The following is a 19,649-nucleotide window of genomic DNA, read 5'->3' as shown; positions in this document are numbered from 1 at the left end:
ATATTTATTAATTTCATGAATCTTACCTTCAAATTATAAGCTATTAACTTGAAAGCCTGAGCTTCATGTCGTCATGAAATAGAAAAGTAATGTTTTTCTGTCTCTACATCATGCTTTTCCTTCTCATATAGCTAGGACACTGCACCTACATCATACAGCAATCGCCAAGGCAGGCAAAAACTAAATGAATCAGACAAAAGAACCCATCACCAACAACCTGTGTATTAAGTCATGTATAACAAAATTATCACACCTTTTGTCTTTCTCCGTTATTAAGGGTTTTTAAAAAATGATTGCTTACCTATTATCTGTTGTTATTGCTTGTCCATAATACTATGGTAAGTTGCCAGTACCTAATATCTCATGATATTTTATAAAGTGCAAAGCAGTGAAATTATATTTGTAGTCGGTGGACCTGTATTCTGTTTCATCATGGTGGGGAATTGTGTAATTTGGAGACCCATTTTCCCTGATGTTCTAGTTTATCTATATGCAGATGCCTGAATACCTTAAATTAGTAGCAATATGTTCTAAAAATTGGGATGCTAAAGCATAAGAGAGGATCTAGGAAGGGTGATTTAATTGAAGTGCTTAGTAGCATAGAGGTAAACAATGAATCAAAGTACACAAGATGCAGGTTATTTCATAATATATGAAAGATATGGTTGCAAGGGTTGATATTATTTCTAGTGTTTTGCAGTTAATTTCAGTATCTAGTAATGTTATAATTGATCAGATTCTTTTTACTAATATTGTTAACATTCTTGCTACTACTTGTTAACAATGTAACTCTTCTTTCTATGTCTAATTTTAACTTTTCTATTTTGACACAAGATCATACTGTATATTTTTTCTGAGCCTGATGATATTATTGACACTCCCATTACAGAATTGATGTCAAATTGCTAAGCTGTTCCTAGAGGACATACAAATCCCCATCCTTTAATAAGGGGGATTGATTCAGTGTGAGCTGAAGATGCTCATTAGAATTTCTTAACGAGTGGTTAACCATCTGGTAAAGGGTGCGTGCAATGAGGCCCACCCCCTTTCCCAACTAAAATAGCTCACTTTAGATTTGGAAGTTAAGCAAGCTATTTCTACTCATCTGAGGAAGGTTGACTTCTGCAACCGGTTTCTGAGTGAACCGGCTGTAGATTCAGTCCCTCTGAGTGTCTTGTAGGGGGCATGGTTGTTCGCAGTCATACCCATGCTCCAAGTGCTGGTCTTGGTCTCCTGTGCAGGAACGAACGGAGCTAAGCTTTCGCCGGTATCTTGTCTTGGCAATACCCAAGAAGACACCAAAGAGGTCTTATTCTGCTTCAGTCTCCTCAGGGGGTGTGTCTGCTGCAGTTGCCCTTTGCATACGCCCTTTGCTTTGTCCCCAGTGATTATGGACCAGGAGCAAGTGGCCCCTAGTGTTTGTCACACCCCTGCAGAAGCTGGAAGCTCTAAACCTTTCTCTGTGTAGACTGCTGATAACGAGTTTTGCATAAGAAAGTTTTGGGATTCCTGTCTTTCAGGTTGGCCCTCCATGATTTTTTGAGGTTGCTCATAGCTAAGGCTACTTCTCCCCCAGTTCTCATGTCCCTTGTATTCCCAGTGATGCCAGTGGTGAAAGACTCATATGGTCCCCCTAAGCCCAAGAAGACTGTGAAGGGTTGAAGAGTGACTTCTATACTGTCAGAAGTGGTGTCAGCACCAGGTGTTGAGTCTGAGGTTTGGTATAAGTTGGTCGCCAATACCAAGACGTGTGTTGCCTAGTGCCGGAGGTTATTCCATTCCCTGACCCAGCTTCCGTGTATCCCACCTCTTTCCCAGTGTACGTTACCCAAACCTTTGTGCCTTTGGGGCCGTGACCAGTATCACCTCGGCTCGTTACAGGGTCGTAGGGTCCTGTTAGTATATCTTCCCTCTCCCGTATGATATTGTGTCCCAGTGTTGTGGCTCCTGTTGGACACAACCCATGTGGTTGCTCCCCTTGGAGGACCCTTGTCATTGCTGGTTGCTCAGAACTTGACTCCTCTGCTTGCAGAGCCTTGACCAAGAACCAAGAAGAGGAAGAAGTGTGCATGTTGTTCTTTCTCCTCCTTGTCCTCCCTTTTCATCTTCCTAATGATTTTGACGTTTTTTCTAAGATGAAGAAGAACAGGAAGAGGTGGAAAAAGTCAAAGACCAGCTGTAGTCATAAGGAGAGGGCTCCCTTTAACACCAACTCTTTTTCGAGGGGGATGGATGGCACCTAAGTGGCTTGCGACCCCATGGGTCCGGAGCCTGGATCACATGTCTCAGCCCTGTTTTGTGCCCCAGGTCCTGGGATCCCCGGTAGCTGGCTGGAACAGGAGTGTACAGCCCCTTACACTTTCTGTATAATAGTATAGTATTGGAAGGGATAAAATTAATGCAACAGCAATAAATAAACTTAAGCCACTTCCCTAGAGCAACATTACAGTAGGGACAATGTGCTGAATTTGTACAAAAAGAAGAAAAAAAGAATATAGAATGTTACACAATTTAAAGTTTTTATGTGGTTTTAAAGGTAGTGAGGAGAATTCATCTTAGAATGGGGTGACTCCTGCATTATTGTTGGAGAAGCAGCAATATGAACATCATGTGAGTTTAGAAATAACAGCTTGATGTTCTCTATCTTGTCCTGGTAGACTTTGATGATATTCTGCCTATGTTCAAATAGGTCCAGGGTCAAGTTATCCTTCAAAACATTCATAATGTGACCTTCAACTAGGATTTGAGACTTGAACTCTGCAAGATTTGGTTGCATGGACACAACTAACTTTCTGTAAGCTCTTTAATTTGAGGTTGTGAAAATGTATATTTTGATGCTTGCTTTGCAATCTTTTTTCATAATCTCTAATCCTAGTGGTTATTCCATTTTGTGATTTTATTTCATAATCAGTTAATTGTTTATTATAAAGATTTGTTATGTGATGACATGTGTAATTTTCTTGGAATTTCAGAGTTTGCTGTCAGCCCAGAGCATACGTGAACGAGAAACCAAAAAAGTTGGAGAAGAAATAATGGAATTATTAAGTAAACCAACTGCAAAAGAACAAAGTTTAGCTCAGAGATTTAGATCACAGGGAGGTAAGTACTAAAGTTGTAGAATCAGAAAACAGTGAAGCACTTTCATTATAATGGGAATGTCATGGAAGCTTGAAAAAAAGCTGACATATTTTGAAGATTAACTTGGTTTATTTCAGTGAAGCTTACCTGTGAGTCATTTGGCAGATACAATATCTGGAAATTCTTTCAAATTCAGTATCTGCCCTTTGGGGACCATCCAGAGCGTTATCATGACTCATACGGTTGTTATTATTATTATTATTATTATTATTATTATTATTTTTTCAATATTAAACTTAGCCGGTGATCATATAGCTGCAACTCTGTTGCTCGACAGAAAAACCTACGGTCAAAATACGCCAGCGATCGCTATGCAGGTGGGGGTGTACATCAACAGCGCCATCTGTCGAGCAGGTACTTAGTACTCCAAGCAAACAAAGAACCAATTTTCTCTCTGTTGGGCTACCGGCAAGACCTACTAATACGCTGTTACTAACTGGATTTGTTTTCACAACTATTTGGTGAAGTACACTATTCTAGTTTTGAGCTTTCGCTATGCAGGTGTTTTATCTCATCTCAAAACTTGAACTCGTTTTGGATAGATTTAATTATGGTGACAAAGAGAGTATGGACTCTCTTTCACTTTTAAATGGCCGACCCTTCCCTTAGACGGAAGTGTGGTTAGGTTTTTAGTAATTTTGCTTAACACGTTATAGATCTATATATTTTATATCTCTCCGCCATTATTAGGCCTCTTCGATTAACTTTCCATTTATAAACATATAAAAATAAATTTTTATGTTTTGTTTATATGCGACCTTTCCTGATAGTAGGCGGTCCTAACTTGGAACCGAAGTTAATCAACGTTGAGCCCGTTATATCGTATTTAAAGAATTTAAAATTTTTTAAATTTAATGTTTTATGAAAGAATTTCTTTGATAGTCTTCGTACTGTTTTCAAAGATGAACTAACGTTTAATTTTTTTAGACTACGCAGTTGTTGACGTTCAGGACGTTCAACATGCGCTCTATCGTTACGATAGAGAGAGAGTGTATCACGGTTTCACTTTGCAGTAAGAGTAAATCGATTCTGACGTTTTGTTCATTCTTTCTTAGCTTAAATGTTTTAAATTCTATTTTAAAGGAACTTTTTAATTGAAAAACCTTTCAGTTTTTTCCTTTAGTCAAATAACATGTTTTTTTGACGAAATATAATTGGCCTCTTCTCTTAGGTGCGAAATCAAGAGAGAAAGAGAGAGAGAGATAGAGACGGAGGGAGAGAGAGGAGAGAAAACGTTCCGTTCAAGCGGGTAACGTTGTTCTCGTGTTACTCTCCTCCCTATTCGCTGTACGGGGAAGAAGGTAAAACGTTTCTAGGGTTTTATTCTTTTCCCCAGGCTATGTGCGGTGAGAGATTGTAAACGTAGTTTATTTGAACGAGTGTTTAGTCTCTTTCCCAGCCACTGAATTTTTTATCTTTATATATGTTTTCTGTTTTTTGCTAGTATTAATAGCTGCATTATACGACTGATTTCGCAATTACTACCGTTTAATGAAGGGTAGAATTGCGTGTTTCAGGTAGAAATCAGTAAAAGTTTCGATTTCAGTGTAATAAGTGCAAAACAGAAAATCGAAGTGATAAAGTGATATGCGCAAAGTGTTACAGTGTTGCGTCCGAGGGTTCGTCTGTTCGTGCCTGTCGTTCACCTAGTCCGGGACCTCTTGCAAGCTCCCAAGCCCAGGGGAGAAGTAATGTCGAACGATTTATGGGTTCGTCAGGCCTTGATCAACGAACAGACGTTTCCCTCCGTGGTTTCGGGCGTATCTACCCAAGATCGCCCCACCCACACAAAGACGAGAGAGCCCATTTATTTCTCGTCTGCGGAAGAGGTTTCTCGTAAGAAACCATGGACCAAGGTCTCGCAGCTTATTAAGCGCAAGTCGGTCCCTTCCGCGCAAGTCCAACGGCCCAGTTGTAGCCACTGGGTCAGTTCGGACTCGCTGCAGTCTTCCGACGACTGCTCACCTCCTAAGAGAGGCAAAGCGGTACCGCATCAGGCAGTCACACCGTCTGTTGCCGCACCTGCTCCTGTAGACCCTAAGTGGTCTGTGCTGCAGACCATGCAGTCTCAGTTAACGTCATTGATGCGGGACTTTCGTGCGGAGAAAGTTGACGCTGCACCCGTTAGCCTACAACCAACCACGGTTGTGCGTTCAGTTGACGCTGAGGCTACCTTCTCCCGCACTCCAGCTGTGAGAGTCCCGCCACCCATGCGCAGTGTACCCTGCCAGCCGCATGTTGACGTTCAGCGACGCACGGAACCCTCCGTTGACGTTCGCGAGTTACAACAACAACCTAAGTTGTTTTGTTTTGACGCGGTGCGTCAACCTCCGCATTCTAGAGTTGTTTTGACTGCTCAGTATAGACAGTCAAAGCAGTCTCGAGTGAACACTGTATGTCCTCACGCACCTGTTGTGGTTGACAGTTCAGTTGTTGACAGTTCACAGACTGTCAAGCAGTTACATGACGTTGCCTTCTGGTCTGCTACTAATGCACCAGTGCTGTATGTCCTCACGCACCTGTTGTGGTTGACAGTTCAGTTGTTGACAGTTCACAGACTGTCAAGCAGTTACATGACGTTGCCTTCTGGTCTGCTACTAATGCACCAGTGAGAGACTCACTGAGATAACCTAGCTTTTATCGGACAAGGTTCCTGTAGATGAGAAAGTGCTGTTCTCCCTCCTACTGATATTCCTTTGAGGACTCTGTCATTTGGAGAGGAGCCTTAAGCTGCTTAGCCTCCTATGGACTTTAATTAAATCATGATGATTTTTTAAAGATCTTCGTCCGGATCTTGTAACTGCTGCTCCTCGTTCGCCTAAACGTCAGAACTTACACTAGGCCTAGCTACTTCGAAGCCGTTGTTGTTAAGCTAGTGCTCTCTCGCTCTCCTAGAGAGCGTTACTTTGGCTAGGCGACTGGTTTTTGCACCAGGAGGAGTTTTAGGGATTCAGCCTTTGATTTCCCTTCTTTTAAACTGGCTTATAGAGCGAGAGTCTGATAGGACACGAGAGAAGTTCTCGGCTTGGGAGTTCATGCCTCTGCCCGGATAGACTTCTCAATTCTGGTAGACTCGCCCTGGCGCCTAGCCAGGAGACGCTCCAAGTTGTTTACAGGTCAACTTCTCAACTTTTGTCGAGCCTTTGAAGTTTTGCTGTACTATTATGTCACACATAACAAGGCTTCCAGGGATGGTAAATGGTTCCGCCTCAGTCGCTAACCCCGTCTGTTGCCACACCTGCTCCCGTAGACCCTAAATGGGCTTTGCTGCAAGACATGCAGTCCAAGCTTGTGTCCTTGATAGAGGACTTAAATGCGGAGAGGAACCTTCTGGCCAACAACCTTCCAACCGGTCGGTTGTGCGCCCTGTTGACGCTGAGGTAACCTACTCGCGTCTGCCAGTTGAGGTGGTTCCTCCACCGATGCGACCCAGTGTGGGTTGCCAGTCGCACGTTGACGTTAAGCGACGCTCGGAGGTGGTTGTTGACGTTCAGTGTGTCACTAGGAAGACGTTCAACAACCAGCAGAGGTGACTTGTTGTGACGCAGTGCGTCATCCTCAGCAACCCGGTAGGGTGTTGACTGCACACCCAGACAGTCTAGACAGTTTCGGGTTGACGCTGTACTTCCTCGCGCACCCATGGTTGTTGACAGTTCACAGACTGTGCAGCAGTGCCATGATATTGCGTCCGGCTCCGTCACGCATCCACCAGTGCGACCGGATTCAGCGAGTCAGACGTTGCCCACTCCGTTGCCGTTTCCTCATCAGTTTCGGATGAGGAACCCTCTGATGAGGACGTTGCTGAACAAGACGATCAACCCCCAGCCCTGCTATCCATCCAGAAGATGCTGAAGAAGGAACGCTGCCCAGTCAGGCTGTGGATGAGTCTGGTAGGGACACTGTCATCCGTGGATCAATTTGTGTCACTAGGAAGACTACACCTCCGTCCTCTTCTATACCATCTAGCTTTTCACTGGAAAAAGGACAAGACGCTAGAAGCGGTCACGATCCCGGTTTCCGGAAAGATAAAGTCTTGTCTGACTTGGTGAAAGGACTATATCAACCTTAGAGAGGGTCTTCCCCTGACTGTTCAGACTCCCAACCACGTTCTCTTCTCGGACGCATCGGACGTAGGCTGGGGTGCGACATTAGACGGTAGGGAATGCTCGGGATTATGGAACTCGAGTCAAAGGACAATGCATTTCAACTGCAAGGAGCTACTGGCAGTACGTCTGACCTGGAAAAGCTTCAGGTCTCTCCTTCAAGGCAAAGTGGTGGAGGTGAACTCGGACAACACCACGGCTTTGGCATACATCTCCAAGCAAGGAGGGACCTACTCTCTGACATTGTACGAGATCGCAAGGGACCTCCTCACCTGGTCAAAAGGTCTAGACATATCACTAGTAACGAGGTTCATCCAAGGCAACTTGAATGTCATGGCAGATTGTCTCAGTCGGAAGGGACAAATAATTCCAACAGAATGGACCCTCCACAAGGATGTATGCAAGAGACTTTGGGCCACCTGGGGCCAGCCAACCATAGATCTCATCGCAACCTCGATGACCAAGAGGCTCCCAATATTTTGCTCACCAATCCCGGACCCAGCAGCAGTTCATATAGATGCCTTTCTACTAGATTGGTCACATCTAGATCTATATGCATTCCCTCCGTTCAAGATTGTCAACAAGGTACTGCAGAAGTTCGCCTCTCACGAAGGGACAAGGTTGACGCTAGTTGCTTCCCTCTGGCCCGCGAGAGAATGGCTCACCGAGGTACTTCGATGGCTAGTAGACGTTCCCAGAACACTGCCCCTAAGGGTGGACCTTCTACGTCAGCCACGCGTAAAGAAGGTACACCAAGGCCTCCACGCTCTTCGTCTGACTGCCTTCAGACTATCGAAAGACTCTCGAGAGCTAGAGGCTTTTCGAAGGAGGCAACCAGAGCGATTGCTAGAGCAAGGAGAACATCCACCCTTAGAGTCTACCAATCGAAGTGGGAAATCTTCCGAAACTGGTGCAAGTCAGTATCCGTTCCTCGACCAGTACCTCTGTAACTCAAATAGCTGACTTTCTCTTATATCTGAGGAAAGAACGATCTCTTTCAGCTCCCACTATCAAGGGTTACAGAAGCATGTTGGCATCAGTCTTCCGTCACAGAGGCTTAGATCTTTCCAACAATAAAGATCTACAGGACCTCCTTAAGTCTTTTGAGACCACGAAGGAGCGTCGTTTGGTTACACCTGGTTGGAATTTAGACGTGGTACTAAGATTCCTTATGTCAGACAGGTTCGAACCGCTACAATCAGCCTCCCTGAAAGATCTCACCTTTAAGACTCTTTTCCTGATATGCTTAGCCACAGCTAAAAGAGTCAGTGAGATTCATGCCTTCAGCAAGAACATCGGATTCTCATCCGAAACGGCTACATGTTCTACAACTTGGTTTTCTATCCAAACTTATCGTATGGTTGGAAATGAACTAGAAAGAGTCTTATGTCCTGTAAGAGCTCTTAAGTTCTATTTAAAAACCTTTACAAGGCCCGTCTGAAGCTTTATGGTGTTCAGTTAAGAATCCATCTTTGCCTATGTCAAAGAATGCTTTATCCTATTTTATCAGACTGTTAATACGAGAAGCTCATTCCCATCTGAATGAGGAAGACCAAGCTTTGCTGAAGGTAAGGACACACGAAGTTAGAGCTGTCGCAACTTCCGTGGCCTTTAAACAAAATAGATCTCTGCAAAGTATAATCGACGCAACCTATTGGAAAAGCAAATCAGTGTTCGCGTCTTTTTATCTTAAGAATGTCCAGTCTCTTTACGAGAACTGCTACACTCTGGGACCATTCGTAGCAACGAGTGCAGTAGTGGGTGAGGGCTCAACCACTACAATTCCCTAATTCCATAACCTTTTTAATCTTTCTCTTGAAATGCTTTATTATTGTTTTTGGGTTGTCCGGAAGGCTAAGAAGCCTTTCGCATCCTACTTGATTTGGCGGGTGGTCAAAGTCATTTCTTGAGAAGCGCCTAGATTAGAGGTTTTGATGAGGTCCTGTTGTATGGGTTGCAACCCTTGATACTTCAGATCCTAGGGGTCGCTCAGCATCCTAAGAGGATTGCGAGGCTCCGTAAGGAAGACGTACTTAAAAAGGCAGAGTAATTGTTCAAGTCGACTTCCTTACCAGGTACTTATTTATTTTATGTTTGTTATTTTGAATAACTGCTAAAATGAAATACAAAATACTTAGCTCATAATAATGTAAACATGTAATGCTGGTCTCTACCCACCCCCCTGGGTGTGAATCAGCTATATGATCACCGGCTAAGTTTAATATTGAAAAATGTTATTTTTATTAATAAAATAAATTTTTGAATATACTTACCCGGTGATCATATATTAAAGGACCCTCCCTTCCTCCCCAATAGAGACCCAGTGGACTGAGGAGAAAATTGGTTCTTTGTTTGCTTGGAGTACTAAGTACCTGCTTGACAGATGGCGCTGTTGATGTACACCCCCACCTGCATAGCGATCGCTGGCGTATTTTGACCGTAGGTTTTTCTGTCGAGCAACAGAGTTGCAGCTATATGATCACCGGGTAAGTATATTCAAAAATTTATTTTATTAATAAAAATAACATATTATTATTATTATTATTATTATTATTATTATTATTATTATTATTACAAGAAGAGAGGTCCCATTCTCTGTTTCATTTGTTTGATGTTGGCTACCCCCCAAAATTGGGGGAAGTGCCTTGGCATATGTATGTATGTACAAGCTAAGCTATAACCCTAGTTGGAAAAGCAAGATGCTACAAGCCCAAGGGCTCAAATAGAGAAAATAACACAGTGAGGAAAGGAAACAAGGAAATAAATAAACTAAATGAGAATTAATAAAAAATAGAAATAGAATATTTCAAGAACAGTAACAACATTAAATTAGTTCCTACATATATAAACTGTAAAAACTTAAAAAAAAAAAAAAACAAGAGGAAGAGAAATAAGATAGAACAGCATGTCCGAGTGTACCCTCAAGCAAGATAATTCAAATCCAAGTCAGTGGAAGGCCATGGTACACAGGATATGGCACTATCCAAGACAAGAGAACAATGGTTTGATTATGGAGTTTCCTCCTAGAAGAGCTGCTTCTTACCATAGCTAAAGAGTCTCTACTACCCTTACCAAGAGGAAAATAGTCCCTTTAGTGAAGAAGAATTGTTTGGTAATCTCAACGTTGCCAAGTGTATGAGGACAGAGGAGAATGTGGAAAGAAAAGGCCAGACTATTTGGTGAATGTGTAGGCAAAGACAAAATGAGCCGTAACAGAGGGAAGGATTCAATGTAGTACTGCCTGGCCAGTCAAAGGACCCAATAACTGCAGTTAGTGGTCTACTAAACTTATCCAATCCTTCTGTATCATTCTATGTTGGCCGTGAGTGATGGATGACCTTAGTCTGTCCTTGTTTGGTGTTCAATTTATTTTTATTCATTAAACATTTGAAGGACTGAGTTCAGGTTTACGAAGGTATGTCATTTACCTTTAATTCACAATTTTGTGCTAGTCCACAGTTGAGGATTTGTTATTAGAAGTCATAATCTTTATATCCTATCTGCTGTGGGTAAGGTTCAGCAGTGCAAAGAATGGTTCAGTGTGCGAATGCTTCAATTGTATAGGTAAAAAAATAACAGAGTACAATATATAAAATTTTTGGATAAGAGGGTGCATGATAAATGGTAAACATAGTAGAAAGTGTGTGATGCAAATGAAAAGCATAATAAGGAAGGCAAAAATATTTCTGGATATGATTTGTATCAAGTGATTACCCCTTTGTTGTCATTTGATACCACAGAATTTGGTCAGTAGGAACACTCAATATTCTAGTATCACGTTAAAATATGAATGTAATTTGGTTAAAATGCATGATTTAAATGACAGTTTGCTTCTGTCTATGGGACTAGTCTCAAAATGTATGTATTATTCATCTGTTATCACATACTGCTTATGACACCATCAAGGATATGAAAAACCTTTTAGAAATAGAGATGGTGGATATTGAAGTCCCTAAACCAAAATCTAAGAGGGAAAATTAGTATTTGAAGGCAAATAATAAGGATGAATTATTTACCAAACCCAGAGAAGTTTCTTCTAAAGTCAATCCACAAGAAGGTTCATTTACTGATGTACTAAATCCAGTTGCTGCAGAAACAATAACATTGCTGCAGCTCCAGCATGTGGACTTCATTACTTATCAAGCCATCAAGCATGTAGTAAAGGTCAAAATCCATACAAATCTATATGATACTCAAATAGATGATGGAAACCTAACAATGTGGCCTTGAAAAAAATAAATCCATCTCCAGTTATAGGCATAACTGGGAAATCAATTATTTCACATAAAACAATAGCAAAGAAGAAAAGTCTCCAAAATTTCTTTTTCTGTTTTTCATAACAATACAAACTTCTTGTACTTTACACAGGAAGATGATAACAGCGCAAGCTGCCATATGGCTATAAAACTTTAACCAGGTGTCAACAACCGTTCGTTTGTTGCCAGTGATAGTGGGGAGCTTTAATTACAGATGAGACTTTTTCTTGGGGTTAGGTATTGGCACTTAAAGTATGTGTAAAGAACTAAATTACTTCCAAATTTGTGTTTGTTCCAATGCAGAGTACTTACCTCGAACTACTTTCTTAGGAGTATCTGGGATTCTCTTCCCAACTGACCAGATTTTTGTATAGTTTCCCCTATCTCCGTTTTCTCTAGTGGGGTCCCTCCGTGGCAGATGGCTACTCGCCTTGAGGCGACCCGGGTCAGCGTGCGAGAGCATGGTCCTAGGTCTCGGTCGCCAGTAAGCTTCTGGTCGCAGCGCTGATCCCATCTCGCCGCTCTCTCACATCCCGTCCGACCCTTTGTGTTACCACGTGGTTACCTCGTGTTTTCCCATTCCTTTGTGCCCTTTTATCCACCTCCTTTCACAGTGTCTTGTGTTTCTTGGTGTTCCTAGTGTATCGTTATGGAATCCCAACGTCATTGCCCTGGGCCTAAGGCCGGTAAGTCCTGTGGTGCGTGGCTGTCGAAGCCTGAGGTAGACCCTCATTCGTTGTGCTCCTCATGCAGGAGCAATGTTTGTTCCCCGTCGGCCACGTGTCCAGAGTGTGCAGCCTGGTCGGAAGTCCAGTGGGCCCTGTACGCCACAAAGAAAAAGAAGGCGGTGAAGCGGTCCCCTAAGTAGGTAGGCTCCGCTTCCCCTTTGGGTTCTCCTGCCGCCCCTTCCCCTTTGGCTTCTCCTGCCGCCCCTTCGGAGAGAGGTTCCCCGTCTCCTTCCCCTACGCTAAGTAGGGGACGAGGTAAGTCCGTTGCGGGGAAGTGACCCATTGCCGTTCCCCATGAGTCTGATTTTATTGATGTGGGGACTGTTGTTGTTTCGCAGGCATGTCGGGGGCCTGCTGGGGGGGCCGGGAGTGTGTTCGGGAGACGAGGCCCTGGTGCCCGCAGGACCCATCTCGACTGAAGACTTGGTGTGGGGGAAGGCTGGTACGGCTCCTTCCCCTGAATCGTGGCAAGGTGTTTCAGGTACCACAGCGCCCGGGGGAGAGGCAGACAAAGAAAGGCAGCCAACGGGTTTGTCAGACCCCAATTCTATTGTTTGGACGGTGCCAAGGATGCCCTTTAGATCGCCGATGCGTCAGGAAGAAGAATTTGAGGGGTGGTTCGCATCAAGGAAAGCTCTATGGACTCCCCCGGCGCCGTTGTCAAGGCTCCCGCCTGACTTCATGCAGCCCTTCACGCCGGTAGAACAACGCCAGTGACGGAGGACTCGGAGGACTCTGCCAGCTCCTCCTCCAGCTCTTCTCTCTCTTCGTCATCGTCGTCATACGTCTTTGGAGGACGACGACCCCCGGGAGGCGAGAAGGAATTGGAAGGTCCCGTAAGTCGAAGTCTCGTTCCCGTTCAGGCCCTTCCAGGAAGAAGTCTAAGTCATCGAAGAGGAAGAGCAATCACAGACGCCCTTCAAAGGACAGGTGGGCTCAGGCGCCTTTCCCCCATAGCGGGTCGATCAGGGCCTCTACCGCTCCAGTGTCTGCCTCTTTGGCCTCTGAAGCCGCCCCCTATGCCCCTGCCCCGCTTGTCGACCGCTCGACCCGCACGACGGTCAAAGCTATCGACTCAGGTCGGCTTTGCTGTTCCTATACCCGCCAAGTCACCGGCTCCATCCGCCAGCGGAGAGAGCCGCTGTGTCGGCCCGGCAGCTCTTCCTACGTACCCAGTACCACGGCAGCTCAGTTAAAGTGCCCTGGATACCTGGTAGTACATTGTGGGACCCATGCCCCACGGATCTCCCCGAGCGGAGGTAGACCCATGACGGCTACCTCCGTCCCGGCGGCTCCACCCGTGGCGGAAGAACCCGCTCCATCGATCCGCCCAGAAGAAGATGATGTAGCCTCTCACATGGATCAATCCGTGCTCGCCGATGCACACGGCGCGGAGGACCATGTTGTCGATGGCCTGATAGACGTTGGCGAGTGTACTTCAGATGAGGTGTCTTCCTACAGGAAGGTCCTGGCCCTCATCAGGCATCATCATCACCTCAACGAACCAAAGCCGTCGACGGAGCAGGCTTGGTTCTCGGGGTAGGGGAGGATGGTGGATAACCCTGTCCAGCAAAAGCCATCTTGACCTTTCCCTTAGCTCCTGATGTCAAGCTCGGTAGGGAACATGTCGACAGGTACGTCGCAGGGCAGGTGAACTCCCTCAGGGCCCAGGGGTCCTTCAAGTTACTCCCAGGTCTGAGGACCTAGAAAAGGTTCTACGTCCCTGACGGTCAGCACTCGGGTCCCCGTATAGTAGAGGCAGCTATAGCCATCCTCAACCAAGGCAGCGCCGAAGATAGGACCGTCTGCCCTAGTGTGCTTCTCTCCTGCCGAGGCTTCCATGATGGAAGATACGGCGCAGGATATTGTCAATGTGACTTCATGGCTAGACTGGTGGGCTTGTACATTGGTGAGCTTTCAACTGTCCCACGATCTGACGGTTCCGGAGAACCAGGCTCTACTTCAGGAACTAATACGCTCAGGGGGGAAGGCTATGAAATTCCTCACCTTCCAGTCTCTCACTCAGACAGCCAATTGGGTGCTGCGGAGGAGGGATACGATCCTCAACAAGCTGTCCCGTAAAATCCCCGAATGAGAGGCGAAGTGTTTGAGGAACTCGCCAGTGTGGGGCGATTCCATCTTCCCCCTGAAAGCAGTAGAGGAGACTATGGAGAGAGTCCGGAGACTAAAAGAGAAAGTGGACCCCAGACACTCGGTCGTGAGACGGCCCACTCACAGAAGGGTTGCACCAGAAGGATCCCACCCTCTTACGTCCCAGTCGAGGAGAGACTCCCCTTCGTCAACCTGGCAGCAGTCTTCTCAGGCCTCCTTTAGGCCTAAGTACTCCAGCTCTAGGAGAGGCCGTTCAAGCCGCGCCTCCAGAAGGAGGTAGGAAGAGAGGCCCCCCTCCTGCCGAAGCCTCAGGTAGGGGGATGCCTCAAACATTTTTGACAAGCATGGCGGGACAACGGGGCGGATCCATGGTCCGTAGCAGTCCTGAAGGAGGGATACAGGGTCCCCTTCCTGACGGAGCCGGCCCCTCTGATCCCCGATCATCGAGCGGAATGGCTGGCACCCAAGTACCCCTTGAAGAAGGCAGCTCTACAAGAGGAGGTGTCAGCCATGTTGAACAAGGGAGCCCTAGTACTAGTGAAGGACCCGTCCCCAGGATTCTACAGCAGGCTCTTCCTGGTGGAGAAAGTGACAGGAGGGTGGAGACCGGTCATCGACCTCTCGGCCCTCAAGTTCATCAGCAAGACAGACTTCAAAGTCAGTACTGGCAGTCTTGAGAGAAGGGGACTTCATGATGTCTCTGGACCTCAAGGATGCATATTTCCAGATCCTTGTCCACCCCTCCAGCAGGAAGTTCCTCAGGGTGAAGTGGGGTTTCCAGTCTTTGCAGTTCAGGACCCTTTGCTTCGGCCTGTCGACGGCCCCTGAGGTGGTCACAAGGGTGTTCGCCACAGTGTCAGCCTGGGCGCACAAACAGGGGATCTGGCTGATCCACTACCTGGACGACTGGTTGCTTCTTTCAGCCTCAGATGCAGTATTGAAGGAACAAGGCGTGGAGTTGTTGCGGTTCTGCAGGGACTTGGGAATCACCATCAACACGGAAAAGTCACAGTTAGTCCCCTCCACCAGGATGACATACCTGGAGATGGTCCTAGACTCGAAGTTAGGGAAAGCATTCCCCTCCGCAGAGAGGCTCGAGAAGTTGGATCAGGTTCTTCTCCCCTTCCTAACAGACATACCCAGGAGAGCCAAGGATTGGCAGAGACTGATAGGTCACCTAGTATCACTGGAGAAATTTGTCCCCCGGGGAAGACTCAAGCTGAGAGAGGTTCAGTGGAACCTAAAGGAACTCAGGTCCCTGGGGGAGACTTCGCACAGGGTGGTCAGCGTGTCACCGGAGACGAAAGAGACGTTGAAGTGGTGGTCCCACAGGACGAACACACTAAAAGGAATGCCTTTCGCGACCGCCCCTCCGGAGATGTTGCTCTTCACAGACACATCGAAGGAGGGGTGGGGAGCTTATCTCCAAGAAGAAATAGCAAAAGGCAAGTGTTCCCAGGAGGAGAGGACCTTACACATAAACGTGCTCGAGTTGTTAGTGGTCCAAAGAGCCTGGATGAGGTTCGTTCATCGTCTCCGAGGAAACGCGGCGGCCCTCATGTGCGACAACGACACCGTGGTAGCCTACGTGAAGAAACAAGGGGGGCTCAAGTCAAGGGAGCTGTGCGACCTCACGGCAAAGATCCTGGATTGGGCCGAGAAAGAACACATCGAGCTGACGGCCAGGTTCATTCCGGGGAAAAAGAACGTCTTAGCCGACGGCCTCAGCAGGATAGGTCAAGTGGAGGCTTAGAATGGTCCCTACACCCGGCGGTAGCCCAGACACTCCTAGGCAAATGGGGGTCCCCGGTGATAGATCTGTTCGCCACAAGGATCAACACCCAGCTCCCTGTATTCTGCTCTCCAGTCCCGGACCCAACAGCAGCTTTCGAGGATGCCTTTCAGCATCCATGGGAAGGTCTCGACGCATACGCCTTGCCTCCCTTCGGAACCCTCAGACAGGTCCTCAACAGAGTCAGGCAGTCAAAGAAGCTACAGATGACTTTGGTAGCGCCCTGGTGGCTGGAGAGAGAGTGGTTCGCAGACCTAAAGGAGTTAGCAATCCTCCCACTGTGGCCGCTGCCAGACAGGGAAGACTTTCTCCGTCAGCTCCACTTCAAAAAGTTCCACGAAAACCCTCGGTCCCTCCGGCTACACGCGTAGAGGTTATCGAGCGTTTGTTGAGGAGGGAAGGGTACTCGTCAAGGACCGCCACGAGGATGACAGGTTATCTAAGGAGATCATCAGTCATAGTCTACCGGGCTAAATGGGCTACGTTTGTAAAGTGGTGCGCCTCCCAGAACCTGAGGCCTTTGGACGTATCTATTCACGAGATAGCAGACTTCCTAGTTCACATGAGGGACGACCTAGGAATATCCATCCCGGCGATTAAGGGAGTTCGAACTGCACTGGGCCAATTCTTCCTCCTCAAAGGACTCGACTTCGGAGCATCCCGACATCTCTATGCTCATAAATAGTTTCGAAGTCATGTTCCCCCCGCTCCTCCAGAGTGCCGCAATGGGACGTAGCCAGGGTCCTTAAGTTCCTTACCAACCACCCTTTGAACCGCTCAGGAACATTCTCGATAAGGACCTTACCCTTAAGACGGTCTTCCTTCTAGCCCTAGCCTCCGCTAAACGAGTCAGTGAGCTACACGGGCTGTCGTACGAGGTCTCACACTCGAAGGGTTGGAAAGACCTGAGTTTTAGGTTTCTCCCGGACTTTTTAGCCAAGACCCAAAATCCTGCCTTCTGGGACCCCAAGTTCGAGAGTTTTTCGGTCCTGAGATCAAGAGTCTGTTCGTCTCTGCAGGCCCGGTTAAGAAAGCGGTGTCCAGAAACATTTTCTCCTTCTGGCTGAGACAGGTCATAAAAAGGGCTTATGACAGCGACGGTTCCACGTTGCCAGGAAAACTGCGACCCCATGACATTAGGGGTCTCAGCACCTCCTTGGCCTTCAACAAGAACATGGCAGTGGGCCAGATCCTGAAAGCAGGTACGTGGGCCAGACAGTCTACATTTACCGCCCATTACCTGAAAGACTGTACAAGGAAGTCCCTGGACCAGTCATTTCCGCGCTCCAACAGGTTTAAGGTCGAAGCCCCGGGGAAGCCCGTTTGAAGTAATTCCAAGTGACACAAGATCCTCCTTACTACCCCCTTTCCTGCTTCCCCCTGTTCCCTTTCCTTATCCTCCGCCCATGTAAGAGTTGATCGTTGGAGACGCCCATGCTCGGATGAAAATTGTATAGAGGTGAGTTACATAGGCACTGGAAAGGTTTTTGCGTAGTTCTCCTCGAGTCTCCTACCCCGTTTTTTGTGGTCAGCCAGAACCTAGCCTCCTATCTAGGTTCAATCGGATAGTTTCATATCGGGTCTCCCGGCCTGTAAGTTCACTCCCACCTCCTAAAGTATAAGTCTCCTAAGAAAGTAGTTCGAGGTAAGTACTCTGTGTTGGAATAAATCACAAATTTTAAGTAATTTGTATTTTTCCTAACAGTACTTACCTCGAACTACTTTCGAGATATGGCCCGCCCAGCCTTCCCCGAGTGTCTTAGAGGAGTTCGAATGTATAGTTATCAAAGCTTATTGACGACCGAGACCTAGGACCATGCTCTCGCACGCTGACCAGGGTCGCCTCAGGGTGAGTATCCATCTGCCACGGAGGAACCCTACTAGAGAAAACGGAGATAGGGGAAACTACACAAAAATCTGGTTGGTTGGGAGGAGAATCCCAGATACTCCTAAGAGAGTAGTTCGAGGTAAGTACTGTTAGGAAAAATACAAATTACTTAAAATTTGTGATTTTCTTCCTAAACAAGAATACAAACTCTACATTATTTACATGAATGAATGAGACAGCCCTATCTTGGCCCTGAGTCCCCAGTGGCAGTGAAACAACTGCCCAAGGGGGCAGACAGTTACATCTCACTGCAGGGAGTGCTAAAAATCTGGACTAAAACAGGCCGCCATTGGAAACTGAACCTTGCAACAAGAAATATGTGGACCCTGTCTAGAGAAGAAGACCTTGCTATGTTACTAGAGGAGCTGGAAGAAAGGAATTGGGATACAATAGAATTTAGTGAAATGAACGGAGGCATCTTCTATAGAGCTGGAAAATGGCAATATATTTTGCTTCAAAGGACATGAAAGTAATTAAGAAAATTAAGTTGGTTTTCTTATTAATAAAAATCTTGCTAGTAACAGGAGAATTTTATAGCACCAGTGATAGAATTGTAGGATTAATTATCAAACTACATATGAAGTGTAAACTGAAGATCATTCAAATGTATGCACTAACAACATCCCATACAGGAAGAAATAAAAGCTTTTTATAAAGATTTGGAGATATCTATGAAAAAATAAGACCCAATTCACCTTTTTTGGGTCAATTTCAGTGCAAAGGTCATAAGAAGAGAGGAGAATCAGCAGCAGGTAAAATTGGAGTATTCATAAGAAATGGTGGAGGAGACATGCATGTAGAATTTGCTGAAAGAAGCAATTTTCAAATCATGAACACGTTTTTCAGAAAATGGATATAGAAAAGCCCAAATAGAGAAAGGAAAAACGAAATAGATTTTATTCTCTGAAAAAGTTTATTTAGTCATGAAATTTAAGTGTTGAACATGTTAAAGTCAAGCAACCATAGAATGTGAGAAGCAAAATTTGTCCAGATCTAAAGAAAGAGAGAAAAAGTAATTTTAAGAAAGAAAATACTGTAAATACACTTCTATCAAGAGAAAGATCTGATGAATTTAGTTTAGCAATACAAAATAGGTACAGCCAGCTACATGATGAAATGGAAGCAATTAAAAAAGAAATTAACAGTAATTTAACAAAATTTTTATTGTAATCAGCACAATAGATAGATGGAAAAGTTCCTAAACAAGATCAAGGAAAATTATTAGAAAACTTTAAAATACCTACTGTTGTCAAGAAAAAAAATGGAAATAAAGGTAAAATCCAAGAGAGATGAAATATAATCAGTAGAACTATCCAAAACAATAAAAAACTAAAAACCCAACACATTCGTAAACACAATCTGACCAAAATTGAGGAAACAAAAGAAGGAAGAAGCATCTAATTGATGGAAAAAGGTTTGGAATAGGACTCATATAGAAGTTTGCTGTAAAGGGTAAAAATTGAAATATCAACAAAAGAGATTGAGTGATAAAAATTGTAGAGAATTTCTATATAAAAGTGATATAAGAAAAGTTTGCCAATAGAAATAATAAAATACCAGAGCCAGTACCAAAAATAACTGTAGGAGAAAAAAGAATTAAAAGGCATGAAAAGAGGCAAAGCAACAGAAGAT

The 19,649-nt window shown here is 45.4% G+C and overlaps 1 protein-coding gene across 5 annotated transcripts in view; it reads left to right on the top strand.

Annotated features, from left to right (window-relative positions):
* The window catches only part of Mettl3 (methyltransferase like 3), a 210,296-nt gene that overhangs the window by 111,941 nt on the left and 78,706 nt on the right, over positions 1 to 19,649 (top strand). For all 5 annotated transcript variants that reach the window (XR_011045887.1, XR_011045886.1, XR_011045885.1 and 2 more), the window contains exon 5: positions 2,973 to 3,099. Coding sequence is in view for 2 of the 5 variants with exons in the window: in XM_068382979.1 (XP_068239080.1) it covers positions 2,973 to 3,099 (127 nt within the window). In the remaining 3 variants the exon portion in view is untranslated. The remainder of the gene's footprint in view (positions 1 to 2,972; positions 3,100 to 19,649) is intronic.

The sequence above is a fragment of the Palaemon carinicauda genome, chromosome 1 (genome assembly GCF_036898095.1).
Source record: "Palaemon carinicauda isolate YSFRI2023 chromosome 1, ASM3689809v2, whole genome shotgun sequence".
Lineage (NCBI taxonomy): Eukaryota > Metazoa > Arthropoda > Malacostraca > Decapoda > Palaemonidae > Palaemon > Palaemon carinicauda.
This window is presented reverse-complemented; position numbering and strand designations above follow the sequence as displayed.